General features: G+C 42.1%; 1 protein-coding gene and 1 long non-coding RNA gene across 5 annotated transcripts in view; one reads left to right on the plus strand and one right to left on the minus strand.

Moving 5' to 3' along the window:
• The first annotated feature begins 1,510 nt into the window (after positions 1-1,510).
• ZNF235 (zinc finger protein 235) lies at positions 1,511-19,042 on the plus strand. Of its 3 annotated transcripts, none has more exons than XM_019756550.3 (5): positions 1,511-1,587; positions 3,034-3,096; positions 5,010-5,136; positions 5,641-5,724; positions 16,174-19,042. In XM_019756550.3, the coding sequence occupies exons 2-5, from the start codon at positions 3,082-3,084 to the stop codon at positions 18,129-18,131; spliced, it is 2,184 nt and encodes a 727-aa protein (XP_019612109.3). In that variant the 5' UTR covers positions 1,511-1,587; positions 3,034-3,081; the 3' UTR covers positions 18,132-19,042. The 3 variants fall into 3 exon arrangements, with proteins under 3 accessions (XP_019612109.3, XP_088656245.1, XP_074170287.2); XM_088800119.1 differs by lacking the exon at positions 1,511-1,587 and adding an exon at positions 1,612-2,243; XM_074314186.2 differs by lacking the exons at positions 1,511-1,587; positions 3,034-3,096 and having other exon boundaries at positions 5,020-5,136; positions 5,649-5,724.
• LOC141566997 (uncharacterized) overlaps positions 10,077-20,179 on the minus strand; it is a 65,667-nt gene continuing 55,564 nt past the window's right edge. For both annotated transcript variants that reach the window (XR_012490026.2, XR_016021998.1), the window contains exon 4: positions 10,077-16,249. This is a non-coding gene — a long non-coding RNA (uncharacterized LOC141566997). The remainder of the gene's footprint in view (positions 16,250-20,179) is intronic.

Consider the following 20,179-nt stretch of genomic DNA (forward strand, 5'->3'; position numbering starts at 1 on the left):
ACAATCACTATACTAGTCCTATACTAGTGGAAATTGAAATTAAGAAAGAAAATGGCAGTACTGTTTACAATAGCACCAAATATATAGAGGGAGGTGAGTGTGTGTGATCTCTATGCTACATCACACAAAATACTGATGAAAGATTTTTTTAAAAACTCCAAAAATAGATTGGACCTGTTCTTGGAAGACTCTGTATTGTTAAGCCATTTATCCTCGATTGACCTATAAATGCAATATAGTGCCATCAATATCTCAGTGGACATTTTTGCAGAAATTGACAAGATATTTCTAAAATCTACACAAAAAGCAAAGAAACGAGAATGTGTAAAAATATAAAAAAATGAAAAACAATGTTGGAAGACTTACACTATCTGATCTCAAGATTTACTATAAAGCTACTGTAATCAAGATAGTGTGGTATTGGTGAAAGGATAGAAGCATAGAACAATAGAATAATGGAGTCTAGAAATAGACCCACATATATGTAGTCAATTGATTTGTTTTTCAATTGGGGAATATTGGGGAACAGTGTGTTTTTCCAGGACCCATCAAACTTCCAATTCTCAATCAATTTCAAACTTGCCTTCCTGGTTCTGACACCCTGCTGTCAAGGTGTCAAAGCTCTGTCGAGGTGGTGTTCTCCCTTTACTGCGATAAGCAATAAACTCCGTTTTTGTCTTATTAGCAAGTTGTATTGGTGGTATTTGGGGAGCCAGCATTTGAAACGTTTGAGATCTTATGTTCCTTAAGTTCTGTGTTAGGCAGCCTAAATCATTTTTTACGTTTCCCATACCCTTTACTTCCCCTAAAACATTTGGGTTCCCCACCCCCTTTCTTCCACTTCCCCGCCCCAACGTTCAAGCCCTTGTTTCTCAGTCTAGTTGTGTAGGACACAGCTCCCTGGCCCATGCTTGTATTATGAGCCTTGCGCCACCCCCCCACCCCCCCAGGCAGTCGGTGGCCAGTCGCCAGTCGGCCGCTCACAGCAGCTCACAGCAGCTCACGGCAGCTCTCGCCAGCTGCCAGCCACTCACATTGGCTGCGGACCACTCATGGCAGCACACAGTAGTCAACCTCCAGCTGCTCAAGGAAGCCCAGCTCCAGGTAGAGCTGTCCTTCACAATCTTAGCTGTAGAGGGCGCAGCTCACTGGTCCATGTGGGACTCCAACTGTTGCCATAGGAGCATGGTGCTCCAACCGCCTGAGCCACCAGGCCAGTCCCAAAACTTTTGGATTTAAGCTTAATTTCATAGTGCAAGCTTCACTTTTCTTTCTTATACAGATTCATTTTCAAAAATTCACAATTATTTTCTCATAAGCTTTAAGAAATGAATAACGCCAAAAGGAATCTGACAGTTACAACGGCAGAGAACTCAAACCGAACCCTCCTCTGTAGTCAAAACACAAGCAAGAGAATTGCAAGTGCTGTCCTGCGAGCTGCATCTTGGGAAATGTAGTACAGGAGTGCGTGAAATCTGAGGCGCTTTCCCTTGGGGATTCTGGGAAGTGTAGTCCAGGAACCGTATATAGTCGCAGGCACTTCCGCTCCCGGGAAGGCGAGGTCGGGCGGAGATTGCTCGCAGTGAGGTGAGTTAACCCCACGTCCTGACGATTCCTCCGAGCCTTCTTGGCCTTGGCGTTGGGTGAGCAGTGACCCTGTCCTTCCTCTTGGGTAAGGGAAGCCACGGCCAGCGGTAGAGGGCTGACATGGAGGCGGCGGCTGTACGCATCCGCTCCGCTGAGCCTCTCGTGTCAGGGCGGGCTTGCCTGGTACTTCGAGTTTCAGGGTCTCCCGATCCCTCCACTCCCCCAATCCTCCGATCCAGGACCCACCAGCCAGCTCTGCCTCTTTCTCGCAGAGTTACTTGATCGCTCTTGGCCTCAGTTTCTCTTGACTAAAGAGGGTTAGTTCTTTACCATTGGTGTTCTTGTGATAATTAAATGAAGTTATATATAAAAAAGCTTACCATAGTGCCCAGTGCATAGTAAAATGTTGGCTGTTACCATACATTTTGTTACAATAATCCGAAAGGAGCCGTTGTTTGCAAGCTCTGGCGAACCCGGGATGGGGTCGCTCTCTGCTCGCTGATCACTGCCTGACGTGGGGCTGCACCCCGACTCCTGGAGAGTGATCTTCAGCTGGATCCTGGGGAAAGTCCTCTGGGGTTTATCCCGGACAGAGAAACTGTCGTGATCTCGGCTTTGCGGAGTGCCTGACTACACGTGTAGTGAGGTCTTAACAGGTGTGCATGGTTGTGTAACAGCCCCGTATTGTTGATTTAAATGCAACGGGATTTCTCATGCTTAGGTTTTTATTAGTCATTATTTAACTTGCATATGAGAGAAGGAACTTTGTTAAGTCTTTTCCAGCTTAATATCATTTGCAAGTGGTTACACCTCTTGGGGGGAAGAATCTGGCAATTTAACGATCATGACCAACAGAACAGCCAGTCAGTATTAGACTTTTCTAAGGGTAACTCATGGGACAGAACAATCATCTTTGAATTCTGGGTTTCTTAAAAGATTCATTTTCTGGAAAGCACTTTCGCAAGGACAGTTTCATAAAGCATAATACCACTGCTTGTCTTTAGCTACAGGAAATTGGGAATACGGGCATCAATATTATCCCCATTGTCAGGTGACTGGAATGATGTTCAGATTAATAACTTGCTCAAGGTTTACGCTGCTAGTGAGTATAATAGAAAGTAATACGTAGAAATGCCATAATTTCAGGCATTTGGCCCCATTAAGTTATACTGCCTGTATGCTTGCCTCTCATTTCCACTGATACCAGGCTCAGGAATATTCTAGAAGCTACAAGAAGCACTTAGGTTAGGGCTGTTTTAAGGGTTGTTCATGAATAATGGCAGCTGGTTGAGGAGGCCCAGGGGACACTGGACTCCAGCCTGTTTCTTGTTAAGCTTTGTTGCCACTGCCTCTGCCTAGAGAAAGGGTCACCCCGTCGTGTCCCCGTGGAGTGTCATGTGGACGAGCATCATCCCTAGCATCTCATGATGACTTTCCCTTCCCCAGCTTGGCCTTCCCAGAATTCTGCTTTTCCCCCAAAGGAGGAGGAGAAAAATGACCAAGTTCCAGGTAAGTTGGGTCTTTGTTTCTTAAAGTGACATCTCTCAATTTTCAAAGGTTGGTCACATTTTTCTCCTGCTCAGTAGGGGGAAAATGGAACCAAAGGCACTTCACATATTGTTGTATGCCAGGCTCTTGCTTTTTGCATATTTCCAAATACTGTGAAAATCAGATATTTTTTAAAATAAAAAATAAAATAAAAACTCCCACCTTATAAACACGTTTACAAATTAGCTGTTTTCATTTTCCCACATTCCTTATCATTTGCATTTACATGTATACTGAATCATAGTTTAAGTACCATTTTGGGTTTTTAAGTTTAATTTTATATCACCTACAACTTAAACGGCCACATCATTTTCCACAGTATACCTAATACTTCCCCCTTTCCTCCTCATTTATGTGGTTTATGAATTTTACCACTTTAAAGATGTTTGCAGTGAGTTTTTCTACATATAACCTTTCTCCCCAAACAGGAGAATTCTACAAATTTTTCTCTCCTTAAAGTTCTAGGGATTCAGTTGTTTTCTTATACGTGGTGCCTGACATTTTGTGGAAAGAATGTCCCGAGTATGGCTTGGTGCAACAATCCAGCTGGTACTGAAGTCAGAGAAGATAATTTTAGTTGTTTTCAAACGGGAAGAGCTAGATTATTGCTTTAATTCTAAGTTAAACCATGGATGTATGATAGTTAAGTACCTGTTTTACTCACCGACGTGTTAGTATATTTTAAAGAAGTACATCCTAGGTCTAGTAGCACCCAGGACTGGCCAGCCATTTACTCTGTGAAACAATTGTGACAATATAAACGGTCTTGTCTTCATTGTAACACACAGATTTGTGAACTTTCAGATCCCTGCTGAAGTCCACTCAGTCCCCATCTGACACTTAACCTAAAAATAAAAGACCAAAGTGAGAGGCAATAGCTTTCCAGAGCCCAAAGAATAGCTATTCAGGAATCAGTGCTTCAGGCAGAAACCCAGATAGTGTTCTGATGAGGAGACAAAGGTGAGGGGTATTCATGAGAGAGGGAAGAGGAACAATTATATCAATAGAAAGAAGGCGTTTCTGTGGGTGTTAATAAGCTAAAGAAGGAATTTCTATAGGTGCAGATAAACACAGTGATGCTAATTCTAAAGAACCTTCATTTTCAGTCCTGCAGTCGTCCTGTCTGCGTTCCTGTTAGCTGTGGAAATGGTTTGCAACACAGTGCTGCTTTAAGCCCATCCAAAGGTTATTTTCCCAGTTTTAACATTTCAAAGGTTTGAGGAATAAAGCTTGCAAGGCAGTTCCTCTGGGATGGCAGCTCTGATTCCACTTTGAAGAGGCTCCGTTTATGTTATTTTTTACACACTAAAGTTTCAATGACCTGAGCCAGGAGTTTCAAGTGTCCAGTTAGGGTAAATGGAGAGACCCAGAAGAAATGAGACTACCATTCAGGAGCCTGAGGCCACGTGGCATGTATGCCTGGCATGGCTGGTGGGTGAAGGACTCCAAGCATAACGTTGCCCCTCACCTGGGGTCTCACCCAGTGAGAGAAGGAGATAGACTCTATTAGTACTGTTAGGACTAAATTCACTCAGAATTTCTTACAAAATTTGGCATTGTCAGTCTAATTGTAAAACGTGTACATACCATGGTTTAACGGTGACAGTTCTGGAGACTATTTAACTATATAAAGGGCACCATGTTACATGTACGAAGTTTTTTTTCCAATTTTTCTTTTCATTCCCTCCCCCTACCCCCCACCCCCAACATTTTTGATGTGACTGGAAGGGGAAGAGGAGAAACACTACTAAAGAGACTTGTTCGGTCCCTAGAGTCTGGAACAGCTTCATGCATATCTCCACTTTTCTCAGCGCTGCCCCTCTCCCAGTGGCCGTTGGTCGTAAGATCGAGGGTGCCTGTGTTTGGTGTTGTAGGAGGCGGTGACGTTTAAGGACGTGGCTGTGGTCTTCACTGAGGAGGAGCTGGGGCTGCTGGACTCCGCCCAGAGGAAGCTGTACCGAGACGTGATGCTGGAGAACTTCAGGAACCTGCTGTCACTGGGTGAGGACGGGTGCCCTGTGTAATGTGGCTTCATCCCCTTGAGCAGTGTTTCTCAACCTGGCACTATTGACATTTGGGGGCAGAGAATTCTTTGTTGTGGGGACTGTCCTGTGCATTTTAGGCATTTGGTAGCATCCCTGGGCTCTGCCTACTACTTCGAGGCATCAGGACTCCTTAGAAACCAGTTTCCCAGTCCCTTCGGAACACAGAGACAAGACAATTCTAGTCTATTCCAAAGCAAACGTTTGTCTTTTGTAAATTAACTGTAAGTGAACAGTTGAGCATGGCTGTACCTGGCTCCTAATTTCACACATCCTTTTAAACTTGTGGGTCATGAGCCATTGGTGGGTCACGAATTTAGTGAGTTGCAGCAAAGTGTTTGATAAACACTGCTTTGGGTAATGTTTGGAGAGGTGGGTAGAGCCTGGCATCATGGGATTGGAACCCACATGTTTAGTAGTTTTTACCGTGAATGTTTTCACTTAACTCGTAATCTTTTCTCAGGGCATCAGTCCTCCAAACCAGATGTGATATCTCAGCTGGAGAGGGAAGAAAAGCTCTGGATGATGGAGATCCAGACCCCAAGAGGTAGGCATCTGGGGGAGAACTGCAGGAAACACTTTGTAGGTTTTAACAGTCCGTCATTCTGCCTCTTCTGGGCGCTCTCTTCCCCACACAGCAGTCTGAGAAGGACTTTGGGAACTTGTCACATCGGGTCACTCCTCCTTTTCAAGCCGTCCACTCGCTTCCCATTTCCCTCAATAAATCCCAAAGTACTTCAGGGGCCTGGAAAGCCGAGTGGTGTCTGCTCATTCACCCGGCTTTACCATTCCACAGCTTTCTCCCGTCATTTCTGCATCCCTTTGGCTCCGCCGGCCTCACCTGTTCCTCACATATGACAATATGCTTCTGCATCAGGACGTCTTACTTTCTTCGGCTGGAATGCTGCTTTTCCATAAACCTCCAACCCCTCTTTCTTATTCAGTCCTGTCTCTGCTCAACTCATTTCATCCAAGGCCTTCTCTGGCCACTCTGTTTAAAACACCATTTCCCCTTCACTGCCTATCCTTAACTTGCATTAATTTGTGTCTCAGCACTAGGGCACCAGAAATATTAGCACATATTGTAATTGTGGTAAAATATACATAACATAAAATTTATCATTTTTACTGTTTGAAGTGCACACTTCAGTGACATTAAGTCCTTTCACATGGTTGTGCCAACATCACAACTGTTCATCTTCAGAACTTTTCAGTGTCCCAAACTGAGACTCTGTCGCCATTAAACAATGACACCCGTTTCTCCCCTCACCCCAGTCACCACTGTTATACTTTCTGTCTCTATGAATTGGACCATTCCATGTACCTCACTATAAGTGGAATCATGTAGCATTTCTACTGTTGTGTCTCGTTTATTTCACTTAGAGTATTTTCAAGGTGGATCCGTGATGTAGCATTGTTAGAACCGCTTTTTTAAGGCTGAATAATATTCCACTATATGCACACTCCACATTTTCTATGTCCGTTGATGGACATTTGGGTTGTTTGCCTAATACTTAATTCCTAATATTTGATTCTTTTTGATGCTATTGTAAATGCAATTGTTTTAATTTCCTTTTGGTTATTGTGAATAATGCTGCTGTCACATGGGTGTACAAATATCTGTTCCATCCTTTTTTGTGTACATCCAGAGTAGAATTGCTGGATCAGATAGTAATTCTATTTTTAATTTTTGAGGAGCTGCCATACTGTTTTCCACAGCAGCCGTACCATTTTATGTTCCCACCAGCAGTGAACAAGCATTCCGGTTTGCCGCATCCTCACCAATTCTTGTTATTTCCTCATTTTTTCTGTAATAGCCATTCTGTTGGATGTGAAGTTGTATCTCATTGTTTTGATTTGCATTTTTCTAGTGATTAGTGATGTTGGCCATCTTTAATGGGCTTATTGACCATTTGTATATCTTTGGAGAAATGTCTATTCAAATCTTTTGCTCATTTTTGAATCAGAGTGTTTTGTTTTTTTGTTGTTAGGAGTTTTCTGTGTATTCTGAATATTAATCCCACATCAGATAATATGGTTTGCAAGTATCTCCTCTCATTTGATGTGTGGCCTTTTTACTCTATTGATAAGGTCTTTTTTTAAAAAAAAAGATTTTATTGGGGGAGGGGAACAGGACTTTATTGGGGAACAGTGTGTACTTCCAGGACTTTTTTCCAAGTCAAGTTGTTGTCCTTTCAGTCTTAGTTGTGGAGGGTGCAGCTCAACTTCAGGTCCAGTTGCCATTGTTAGTTGCAGGGGGCACAGCCCACCATCCCTTGTGGGAGTCGAACCGGCAACCTTGTGGCTGAGAGGACGTGCTCCAACCAACTGAGCCATCTGGGAGGCAGCTCAGCTCAAGGTGCCATGTTCAATCTTAGTTGCAGGGGGCGGAGCCCACCATCCCTTGCGGGACTTGAGGAGTTGAACTGGCATCCTTGTGGTTGAGAGCCCACTGGCCCATGTGGGAATCCAACCGGCAGCCTTCGGAGTTAGGAACACGGAGCTCTAACCGCCTGAGCCACCGGGCCGGCCCCTGAAGTTTCTCATTTTCATGAAGTCATATTTGTTTTCTCTTTTGTTGCCTGTGCCATATCTAAGAAATCATTGTCAAATCCAATATCATGGAGCTCTTGCCTGTGTTTTCTTTTAGGAGTTTATAGTTTTAGCTCTTATGTTTAGGTCTTTGATACATTTTCAGATAGTTTTTGTATATAGTATAAGGAAGGGTCCAACTTCATTTTTTTGCATGTGGATATTCAGTTTTCTCAGAACCGTTTGTTGAAAAGACAGTCCTTTCCCCACTGAATGGCTTTGGCACCCTTGTCAAAAATCATTTGACCATATAGGCAATGGCTTATTTCTAGACTCTGGTCTATTCTGGTCTCTATGTATGTCTTTCTTTATGTCAGTGCTACACTATTTTGATTACAGTAGCTTTATAGGAAGTTGTAAGATTGGAATGAGTCCTCCAACTCTTTTCTTCTTTTTCAAGATTGTGTTGGTTCTTCGGGTTCCCTTGGGGTTTTCTATGAATTTAAGGATGAACTTTTCTGTTTCTATGTTGTTGGGATTTTGGTAGGGATTGCATTGAATCTGTAGATCCCCTCTGGGTAGCATCAGCATCTTAACAATATTAAATCTTCCAAACAAGAACATGGGATATCATTCCATTTTTTTAACGTCTTCCTTAATTTCTTTTATTAATGTTTTATATTTTTGGTGTACAAGTCTTTCACCCCTTGGTATATTCCTATTTTATTATTTGTGATGCTATTGTAAATGGAATTGTTTTCTTAATTTCCTTTTCAGATTGTTCATTATGTATAGAAATGCCACTGATTTTCATGTGTTGACATTGTATGCTGCTACTTTGCTGAATTCACTTAATAGTTTTAACAGGTTGTTTTCTGGTTTTGGTTTTAGTTTTTTGTGGAATCTGTATTTCCAGCCAGGTCGTCATCTCTCACTTATGCCATCCATCCTAATCTCCTTGTCCCATCCATCCTAATCTCCTTGTAAACAATCATATGACTTAGGTGAAGTTTTCTGGCAGAAATTTCAAATGTGACATTTATAGAAGTCACTGATACAACTGTGTAGACAAGGAGATTCCTATGTAGGAAAAGAGGAGAAATTACTGAAATGTTGAACCTTTTGCATTTCTGAGTAAGTTCAAGTGTAATTTGCAACATTTGGTAATACTCTTAACTAATTTATCATAAGTATTATAAGAAACTGTTTCTATGCGTTGATTCTTTAGGTGATGTAATTATCTACGTTTTATAGGAGGAAACTTAATGCCTTAGAAAAATCTCACGTAGCTTCTCTGTGATGAGTCAGGACTTGGAGCCTGTATGCTCTTAGTACAGCCCGATTTAGGCCTGTGAACATTTTTGTGGACACCTGAGCTGCCAGTTTGCCATTTTCCTACAAGTGTGACATCTATGAAAGTGGGAGAATTTAAAAAATGTACAAAACATAGAAAATTAGTTCTAAAATTATGTATGTGCTTCATTAAGATAATCATGTAATAAACCACCAAACTGGGGCATACGTGATAAAAATGATTTCATGGGATACCATTTGTAACCCTACAGTTGAGTTTAGTTTTAACACTCATCACATCTTTTTTGTTATTGAAAGTTGGCATGACGCTTAAAAAAGTTAATTCTCTGCTTCTCCACTTCTCCCTCCACATACATACATAATCTCGATGATCTGCTTTTTCTCCTTTTTATTTTAGAAATATTGACAATACAAAAAGAATGAAGATAGTACAATACGGTCTATATAGTGTATATCCATACCGTCTCAGTAGTCATCAGCTTCTGCCACTTCCGTTTTATCTGTCCTTCCACTGGCTTTTGCTGGAGTATGTCCTGTCACCCATAGACGTATCACTATGTATCTGTAACAGTAACTCCTATTGTCATTTAGTACCTGTCTATGATTAGTATGGATTCGTGTATTTATATTATATTTCGGGTTATAATCCAGTCTTGCATTGTTTATTTTGCTGTCAAATTGTTGCTGCTTTGACTGGAGCTCTTTCAGTTTTCGTCACGCCCCATCCTTAGGTTTTTTTGAGAATTTCCTTACCTCTGACTATGTGATGCTCTGCCTCATCTTGTATTTTTCTTGCCCAGCCTTAAAATCAGCCACTTGTCCAGGGACCCCGGGCTCCTTTTATTGGAGAATGGTATTATGATTTAGGGGCAGCCGGTCAGCTCAGTTGGTCAGAGCGCAGTGCTCTTAACAACAAGGTTGCCGGTTCGATCCCCACATGGGCCCCTGTGAGCTGCGCCCTCCACAACTAGATTGAGATAACTGCTTGACTTGGAGATGTTGAGTCCTGGAAAAACGCACTTAAATAAATAAAAGTTTAAAAAAAAAGAAAGCAATGACTGTGCACTAGTCAGAAATGCTTTTTAATCAACCTTATTGAGAAACAATTTACATATGGTAAAATTCACCCTTTTAAAGAATTCCCTTAAACTCTTCCCCTGCTTTCCTCCATCGTTAACACCTTACATGACCATGATAAATTTTTCAAAACTATAAAATCCACACTGGTACATTACCATTACTATTAAGAAAAACTCCAGACTTTATTTGGATTTCCCTTGTTTTCCATTAATATTCTCTTTTTGTCCCAGAACCCAATCCAGGGCACCACACTGCATGTAATTTTCATTCTCTCCTCAGTCTCCTGTGGTCTCTGACAGTTTTTCATTCTTTCCTGGGTTTTCATAACCTTGACAGTCTTGGGGAAATACACCCCTTTAAAAAAATTGTAACAACAACAACAACAAAACCCACCCCACATAATATAAAATTTACCCTCTGAACCATTTCCAGTGGACAGTTCAGTGTGTTGAGTACATTCACTTTATCAGTACAGCCAGTCTCCAGGACTCTTTCATCTCACAACTCTGAATCTCTCTGTACCTGTTAAACCACAACTCCCTACTTCCCTCTCTCACGATTCCCTGGCACCCACTATTCTACTTTCTGTTTCTTCGCAGATTCACCCATTTTTAAGTATACAGTTTAATAAGTTGACAAATGTATCAGCCATGTAAACAGTACCATTTCCAGCACCCCAACAATTTCACTTACACCCACTGACTGTCCTTTCCCCTCACCCCCAGGCAACCACTGATCTGCTTGCTATCACTCTTTTCCCCCATAAAGTTTATACAAATGGAATCATACACCATTTTTTGTGTCTGGTTTTTTTTTTGCATTGTTTTTGAGATGTGTGTTTCAGGAGTTTTTTTCCATTGCTGAGTAGTATTTCTTGGTGTGATTGTACCATCTCTGTCTCTTCACCATTTTGAAGGACTTTTGGGTTGTTTCCAGTTTTTAGCTACTGTGACTAAAATTGCAATGAAAATTCACATTCAGGTTCTTTTTTCTCTTGGGAAAATATGTAGGAGTGGGATTGGCTGGCTCATGGTGGATGCATGTTTAACCTAAGAGACAGGCCACCTGTTTCACAGTAGCTGTACCAGCCTGCATTGCCCCCAGGAGTGTATGTGAGTTTGGTTAGATCATCACTCTTTAATTTTATCCATTCTACTGGATGTGAAATGGTACTTCGTTGTAGTTTTAATGATGATTAATGATTTTAAACATTGTTTCAGGGTTGTCTTTTCAAGTTTGTCTTGGCCATTTGCGTATCTTTTGTGTAGTACCTGAGTTCAGACCTTTGATCTTTTTTAAAAAATTGATTTGTTTATCTTAATATTAAGTTGGAAGGATTCTTTATTATGGATATACACAGATAAGTTGGCAGGAATTTTATCCCAGTCTGTATTGCCTTTTCATTTTTTTAATGGTGTCTTTCTAAGAGCAAATGTCTTTTAATGAAGTACAATTTATCAGTTTTTTTCTTTTTATTAAAATTTATTGGGGTGACAATGGTTAGTAAAATCACATAGCTTTCAAGTGTACAATTCTGTAATACATCATCTATATATCACACTGTGTGTTCACCACCCAGAGGCAGTTCTCCTTTCATCACCATATATTTGACCCCGTTTACCCTCATCTACCACCACCCCCTTACCCTCTGATAACTATCAGTTTTTTCTTATGGTGTATTCTTTTTGTGTCTTAACAAATCTTTGCCAACCTGAAGGTTGCAAAGAATTTATCCTATGTTTTTTCTTTTCCCCTAAAAGTTTTATAGTTTAAATTGTGATCTATTTTGAGTATGATGTATGGTGTGAGGTAAGGGTTAAGGCTTTTTTTTTTTTCCTAGTGATACCTAGTTTTCCGGCTCTCATTTGTTCAAAAGACTAATGTTCCACATTGAATTACCTTGGCATTTCTTTCAAATTAATTGGCCCTATACAGAGGGTGCCAAAAAAAATGTATACACACTTTAAGAAAGGAAAAAACTGTATTAATATTGTAATACTCTCTATATACTGATAACAAAAGATGAATACAAGTCGTGTATACATTTTTTTTGGCACCCCCAGTATGTTTGGGTCTATTTCTGGGCTCTCTATTCTTTTCCATTGATCTTCATGTAATGTTCAATTGTCAGCAGACATTGACTAGGCACCCTACAATTTAGCTCAATTCTGACACCCTCTACCTGGAAGCAGCATCAGATCCTACGGGTTAAGGGTTCAGTCCTTGCGGTCCCCCCAACCCACTTCAGACATCAATCTTAAGTCCAGGATGTCACTTGTGCTTTTGACCAACTGGCTATAGGTGTGAGGTTCCTATACCCACCTCCTTAGGTTCCTATAATGTGCTAGAGCAGCTCACAGAACTCAGAAAAACATTTTACCTTATTATTGTAGATTATTATTAAAGTTTATTATTATTATAAACTATTATTATTATAGTTTACTATTAAAGGATGTAACTCAGGAACAGCCAGATGGAAGAGATACGTATGGCAAGCTGTGTGGGAAGGGGTGGGGAGCTTCCATGGTCTCTGGGCTGCCACTGTCCCTGTGTTGCCTGCCATTTACAGAGAAGCCAAAAGTCTGAGGCAGCAGCTTTTGACAAGAAAGATTTATTCTCGGCAAGACAGTCAAATGAGGAAACCAGGGAAAAAGGTCTAATTAGTCTTCCCAAACAAAGGCTTGGGATCAGTTTTAAGAGGTGAGGATAAGGAAAGGTTATACATATTTATTAGTTCTAATTCAGGGGGTCTGATTGGATAGTGTTGGATCTAAGCCATCTAAGGGTAGGGATGGAAAGAGCGAGAAAGAACAACAAAATCCCAGTCTGGCAGAGTTTATCAGTCGTGTGTCCAGATTTGGTCCCTGCACACGATCTTCCTTATTGGTGGACCCCGTGCTGCTTAATGGGCTCCAGGTGGTAGAAGTTGCATCTCTGCTACTTGAGTTCCATGCATTTGGGTTCCCTTGTGCTCTCGAGGTCATTTTGGGGTTATTTAGCTGTTAACTGCGCCTGCTCAAGCCTCTGGCACCAGTGTGATCCGGCTTGGTGTGGTGGTCTCCGGCTCAGAGGAGGCTGCTGTTATCTCCTGAAAGACACTTAAAACTGCAGGGTGGGAAGGGGAGGAACAACAACCCTCTTAGGGTCTGGTTTCCGTGTTAGGGCCCGATTTCACCTGCACCTCCTCGTGGTCACCAATCCAGAATCTCCCCGAATTCCCTCTTGTGTTTTTATGGAGGCTCTGTACACAAGCACGACTGATCAAATCATCAGCCATCGGTGATTCAGCCTCCAGCCCCTCTCCCTAGTCAGACCTCAGGGGTTGGGACTGAAAGTTCCAAACCCTCTAATCCAGGGGTGTCCAAACTGCGGCCCATGGGCCAACTGCGGCCCGTGATCCATTGTTAATTGGCCCACAGAAAATTCCAAAAATATATTTAGTTTACTTAAATAAACCACGTGAGGCAATACGTACTTCACCTCGAGTGAGTGGCCTGGCTATTTGTGTATTTTACCGCATATGGCCCTTGGTGAAAAACGTTGAAAAAAGTTTGGACACCCCTGCTCTAATCACTGTTGGTTCCCCTGGCAACGAGCCCCCAGCCCTAGGTGCTTTCCCAAAGCACCTTCTTAAGAAAAACTCAGGTGTGCTTGAAAGGGACTTATGAATAACAAGACACCCATTTCCCCTTTGTGCCTCTGAAGCCATTTCAGGAAGCGAGGCTAAAAGACCAAAATAACAAAAGATGCTCCCATTGTTCTTATCACTTAGGAAATTTCAAGGGTTTGGGGAGCTGTGAGCCAGGAACCAGGGAGGAAGACCAAATACGTATTTCTTATAAATCACAATATAGTGTTTAGTATATAGGAATTATATATCTTTAATTTTTCAGAAGTGTTTTATTTTTTTTGATGCTATATAAACAATTATTTTTTTATTTCATTTTTCAGTATTTGCTTCTACCATATAGTACTGCAGTTGATTTTTGTATGTCAACCTTGTAGCCTGCAACCTTCTTATATTCACCTATTCTAGAAGCACTTTTGTATATTCCCAAAGATTTTCTGTGTGTAGAATGATAACCTCTGTAAATATAGTTTGACTTCTTTCCTTTCCAGTCTGCATGGCTCTTGTTCCCTTTTCCTGATGCAGGTAGGAAATGCTCATATTTTCAACACTGAGGATGGTGTTACTGGTAGGGCCTCTTCAGGTGTCCTTACTGGGTAGAGTTCCTTTCTCTTCCTAGTAATTCAATGCCTATTCATCACGAATGGTACTTTGTCAATGCTTATTCCGCATTTATTGAGATGATCGTAAGATTTTTCTCCTTTTTATTGTTAATGTGGCAAAAGGCATTGATGATTTAATGTTAAATGATCACATGTTAAACCAACCTTACATTCCTGGGATTAACCCCACTGATGCATTATGTACTACCCTTTTTGTTATGTTTCTAGAAACAAAGATTTTTCTCTTTGTTAAGATTTTTGCACCTATGTTAACTGGGTATTCTTTTCTTTTAATGTTTTATTTTTAAGTTACAGTTGACATACAATATTACATTAGTTTCAGATGTACAACACAGTGACTAGCTATTTATAAAATTTACGACGTGATCACTCCCATCAATCTAGTACCCACCTGGCACTATATATAGTTATTGCCACATCACTGACTAGATTCCCTATGCTTTACATACACCCCCATTACTAATTACGCCACGGTTCCCATAGTACTTACTCAGGTGAGACAGAAACCAGCCCCAGGCTAGCCAGAACCATAAGCAAGTTCTGTTCTTTCCTTTCCATCCTGAGGGAGGAACCAGGAATGGGGCAGTGGCCTCCCACCCACCCCACACTGTGCCAGCCTGGCTGAGGCGAGTGGAAACACCAGGAAATTTTGTACAGTTTTGAGTTCAGCTTATTTTGGTTAGATGTTCTCTTGGTTGTTGCAGCTTCTCAACTGGTTTTAAAAGTTTTCAAAGTGTATTTTTTCCACATTGTGGTAATGATTAGGTGCTCCTGTGGGAGCAGGGACGGGGGCTGCGTACCCGCCATCTTGCTTACCTCACTCTCTGCTTAGCTCTTTGACCGTATATGACAGTTGTTTTAGAGTCTTAGACACTCTGATACCTGTGTTTCTTCGTGGGTAGTTTGTTGCAGTCACTTTATTTTCTTCCTTTAAATAGGCCACATCTTCCTGTTTATTTTATACTTTTATTGTTTCTGTTGAAAATAGGGCATTTGAGAAAACAGCCCCCTCTTCCAGTCTTTGCCGACGGGCTTTTTCCCGAGGACGATCCATGTACAGGGTGTGTTCTGAGCCTAGGTGTCTGCCCCAGGGAGAGGGCTCAAGGTCCTCTCAGGTCTTTTTCTGAATTAATGTCTTTCCTGGGTCTGTGTGTATGATTGCTCGATTCCCTCTTACACAGATGCTTTTAAATCTCTTCATCTCCCAAAAAGTGCCACCCTAGGTTTTTTTTATTTTAGATGTTCTAGTCCATTCCTTCACACATAATCTCTTTCTTTAGGCTTTGGTGAGTCTGTAGTCCCCTGTAGCTTCCATGAAGAGTGTCTGCTGCTTTCCCCATCCTGTCTCTGAGTCGGGCAAAGCAGAGAACTGATTCCTCAGGCATCCCCAAGACAGGTTACAATATTGCAAAGAAAGTCTACTCTGCTGTATCCAGGTCAAGGTAGGGAGTTGGGAGGTCGCCTGCTGCATCCTTCAGACCCTACCATACCAAAAGTAAAAATGACGCGGTATTTAAAAGTAGTTGTACATAGTGGGGAATGGGAAGAACCACTCACAGACCCAAGAAGACCTTATCCCCTCAGTCTTGGCTGATCCCAAATTTCATACCTTTGTAAATATGGCTTGCTCTTGATTGGATGCTCTCTTGGTTGCTGTAGACCTTCGATCCTTTTCCAGAACTCTTACAAATTTATTGTCTCTAGTTGTTGTTCTTTTTAAATGTTTCCTGGGGGAACAAGGGCTTGCAGCTTCCTTAACCGCTTTCTTGCTAATGTCAATCTCTTTGGCCTTAATTCTTTATTCTCTTGTTCCTTCCAGGAGGCAGCAATGAAAATGAGACGGACACTCTTCATGGAGCCAGAGTAAGGTGCCTTTCATTGGGAGAGCTTTCATGCTGGCAAATCAAGAAACATGTTGTGAGTAAATTAACCAAAAGTCAAGACTCCATGATACATATTCAAGAAAAGAGTTCTCAACTCTGTAAAGAACACAGTTCCCCCCATCAGGTGGGAACCGAAATATCCATTCAGGCTCATGTGGAAGACAGCTGTATACTGAATCTCCTAGAGGGTCATTCCAATATTAATGAAAAGCAAGACTTTCCAGCTGGGAGAGCCCAGAATCCCTGGAGTAAAATATATCTGAACGAGACACAGAATTACCAGCGAAGTTGTAAGCAGACACCAGTGAAAAACAAATTATGTATATTTGCTCCCTGTGTTAACATTTTCAGTTGTATTTCACACCCTCATGATGATCCAGTCCACACAGGAGATGAAGCTCACAAGGGCTGTGGTGTAGATATGTCCAAGGTGTCACCTCTTGCCCAGCTCAGTATAATCCACACAGGACAGAACACCTACCAGTGTAACGAATGTGAAAAGGCCTTCAGTGACTGCGCCAGTCTTCAAGTTCATCGGCAGGTACACTTGGGAAAGCAGGCCCTTACATACAGTACAAATGAGAAGGATACCATCCCTGTTCAGCCAAGTGTTCGTGCAGGAAAAAAACGCTACTGGTGTCATGAGTGTGGCAAGGGTTTCAGTCAGAGCTCAAACCTGCAGACTCATCAGAGAGTCCACACAGGGGAGAAACCCTATTCGTGCCATGAGTGTGGTAAGAGCTTTAATCAGACCTCACATCTTTATGCTCACTTGCCTATTCACACAGGAGAGAAGCCCTACAGATGTGAAAGTTGTGGGAAGGGCTTCAGTCGTAGCACAGATCTTAATATTCATTGCAGAGTCCACACTGGAGAGAAACCTTACAAATGTGAGATATGTGGAAAGGGCTTCACTCAAAGATCCCACCTTCAGGCCCACGAAAGAATTCACACTGGAGAGAAACCATACAAATGTGCAGATTGTGGCAAACGCTTTAGTTGTAGCTCAAATCTTCATACCCACCAGAGAGTCCACACTGAAGAGAAACCATACAAATGTGACGAGTGTGGTAAGTGCTTTAGTTTGAGTTTTAATCTTCATAGTCATCAACGAGTCCACACAGGAGAAAAACCATATAAATGTGAAGAGTGTGGGAAGGGTTTTAGTTCAGCTTCAAGTTTCCAGAGCCATCAGAGGGTTCACACAGGAGAGAAACCATTTCGATGTAATGTGTGTGGGAAGGGCTTCAGTCAGAGTTCATATTTTCAAGCCCATCAGAGAGTCCACACTGGAGAAAAACCATACAAATGTGAGGTGTGTGGGAAGCGCTTCAATTGGAGCTTGAACCTTCACAATCATCAGAGAGTCCACACGGGAGAGAAACCCTATAAATGTGAAGAGTGTGGGAAGGGCTTCAGTCAGGCCTCAAATCTTCAAGCTCATCAGAGTGTCCACACTGGGGAAAAACCATTCAAATGTGATGCGTGTCAGAAGCGATTCAGTCAGGCCTCACATCTTCAAGCCCATCAGAGGGTCCACACTGGAGAGAAACCATTCAAATGTGATACCTGTGGTAAGGCCTTCAGCCAGAGGTCAAATCTTCAAGTCCATCAGATAATTCACACCGGTGAGAAACCATTTAAATGTGAGGAGTGTGGGAAAGAATTCAGTTGGAGTGCTGGGCTCAGTGCCCATCAGAGGGTCCACACAGGAGAGAAACCCTATACATGTCAGCAGTGTGGGAAGGGCTTCAGTCAGGCCTCACATTTTCACACACACCAGAGGGTCCACACTGGAGAGAGACCTTACATATGTGATGTGTGTTGTAAGGGCTTCAGCCAGAGATCACACCTTGTATATCATCAGAGAATCCACACTGGAGGGAATCTATAGAACTGTGAGGTGTGATGTGGCCTTCAGTTAAGAGTTCACATCTTTGTCTCCATTGGAAAGTCTATGCTGGTAATTGTGGAAAGTTCCTTCAGAACTCAGAAGCTTTAAGGAATCATCGCAGGGAAGAAGCTCTACGAAGTGCTGTTTTAAGGACTCAGGTGGGAGGTGAATTCTTTATAAACATCAGATTTCACACGTGACAGAAAACTGGTTTTATAAATATGGTCGGTGGTTATACCAGAGTTTTGAATGTCATAATTCTCAAGATGAATACTATCGAAGACTCTTAAATTTCATTGGAGTCTACCCAGAAGAAAGGGCTTATAAAAGCTTATGGATAGGACTTTAATGAAAGTATAAAGATGGATAAACAATATTGATGTCAGCTACAGCGTAACCTCCACGTAGGCAGGGGTAGTTTTCACCACTGTCTCTACCTTGTAGAACTGCTTGACTGGTAGTGGGTGCCCAGCAATTACTAAACAAAGTGGAGAAAAATCCTATAATTAGGGCAAGTATTTAAAAATTCTTGTCAATTCCCTACCTTAAATTCATAACAACATACTCAAAAGGACTCCTGGAAATAGCCTTAAGATTCGTTTCAGGAAATACTGAACTACAGAAAAATCATGTAATTCTGCCATCCACAATAAAAGAAATTTGGACAAGATTTGTGAATGGCTCCCATCCCCCAGCGAGCCTCAGTGTGTACAGTGTAATATTTAGCCAGTCATTCGCTTGTATTTTATAGGCTGAAATGTACTGTTTTTTTTTATTAATCCAATGACTGAATTTGTAAGATTGGAAATTTTGAACCCTAATTCATTAAGGTAGGGTTTTACTGTAATTGTTTCAAAGTGTTAAAAGTGGTTACTAATGACAAAATTTCAGTAAACTTGAATTGTTAATAATGGGTTTTGTCTCATTTCCATGCAGGCTTAGGTCAAATTGCCTTTTCTGCACAGTCCTTCCTCCATCCTGACCTCTTTAGGCAGGGGCTTGGGCAGATTTCAAGGACATTAATTTTGTCGCACTCACCCTCATTTTTCTTGCTAAAATGGGGAGAGGGCAGTGGGACAAGAAACTTTATTTAATTTTGATTGAATTTCATTAAATGTAACAATTTAGATGGACTGTAACTTACACAGCACTCTGTTCAACACCTCTTGGTAGAAGGGAACATTAGCTGGTCCATATGTATCAAAACACCCTTTGACCTGGCAACTCTAGCACTAGAGGTTTTGCTTAGGAGACTAGAAAAAGTGAGAGCATACATGGAGATCTTCATAGTGAATTTGAAAAAAAAGGAAATATCAGCAAAATATCTGGATGTGTTTTAATAACATACAGCCATGAAAACATAGGATATAGATGAGAGTACGGCAGCAGCACGGCAGCGTGAGAGGGCCTGTAGGTGTCTCCCCTAAGTTACAAGTTGGACAGCTGTAATTCAACAAAGGAATCCCTGCTCAACACACAAACACGTCTGGGATCCGTGCATTGAGAATGCTGAAGGTGGATGTATCTGAGCAAACAGCAGAGATGGGACAGGGCGGAGGACAGGGACAGAAGCCGGGTTCAGTATGTCACCTGCCATGGCCCCCGTAGATGCAATAGCATTGAAGGATGGGGGTACAAACCCGACTGGGCAAACCGGAGAGGCAGAGATAATAGTCGGGCCTGGGTGGTTGGCACACGTTGACGCTACAGGATCAGGGTCAAAGTCAGAGATGTGGTGCAAAGGGTCACAGTGTTCCACAGCCGCCAGCACCAGAAAAAAGATTCCACAGACGCCGGAACCCATCCACCCCATCCCATGGCCCACTCGGCAGATGTGAAAGGGATGAAAAAAGCTTTCCAGCTTAAGTGGTCTGTACTCACTGTGGCCAAACCCACTAGTAAGAGCAGAGCCGCAGACACATGATCCGCTTGCCCCTGCCCCAGCCAATCAATCCCTCCACCCATCTCTGTGCAGCTGGGTAGAGGCAGCTGGGTAAACTCAGACTGGCTCTGCTGGCAGCTTCTGGCTACAGGACAGTGGTGCTGGG

The sequence above is a fragment of the Rhinolophus sinicus genome, chromosome 8 (genome assembly GCF_057876585.1).
Source record: "Rhinolophus sinicus isolate RSI-liver-muscle chromosome 8, RSI-T2T, whole genome shotgun sequence".
Classification (NCBI taxonomy): Eukaryota; Metazoa; Chordata; class Mammalia; order Chiroptera; family Rhinolophidae; genus Rhinolophus; species Rhinolophus sinicus.

Bases quoted from the DNA above. Each gene is read 5' to 3' on its own strand.
- ZNF235 (XM_019756550.3), top strand. The intron at 5,137-5,640 runs GTGAGGACGGGT...ATCTTTTCTCAG, and splicing joins CAGGAACCTGCTGTCACTGG to GGCATCAGTCCTCCAAACCA. The intron at 5,725-16,173 runs GTAGGCATCTGG...TGTTCCTTCCAG, and splicing joins GGAGATCCAGACCCCAAGAG to GAGGCAGCAATGAAAATGAG.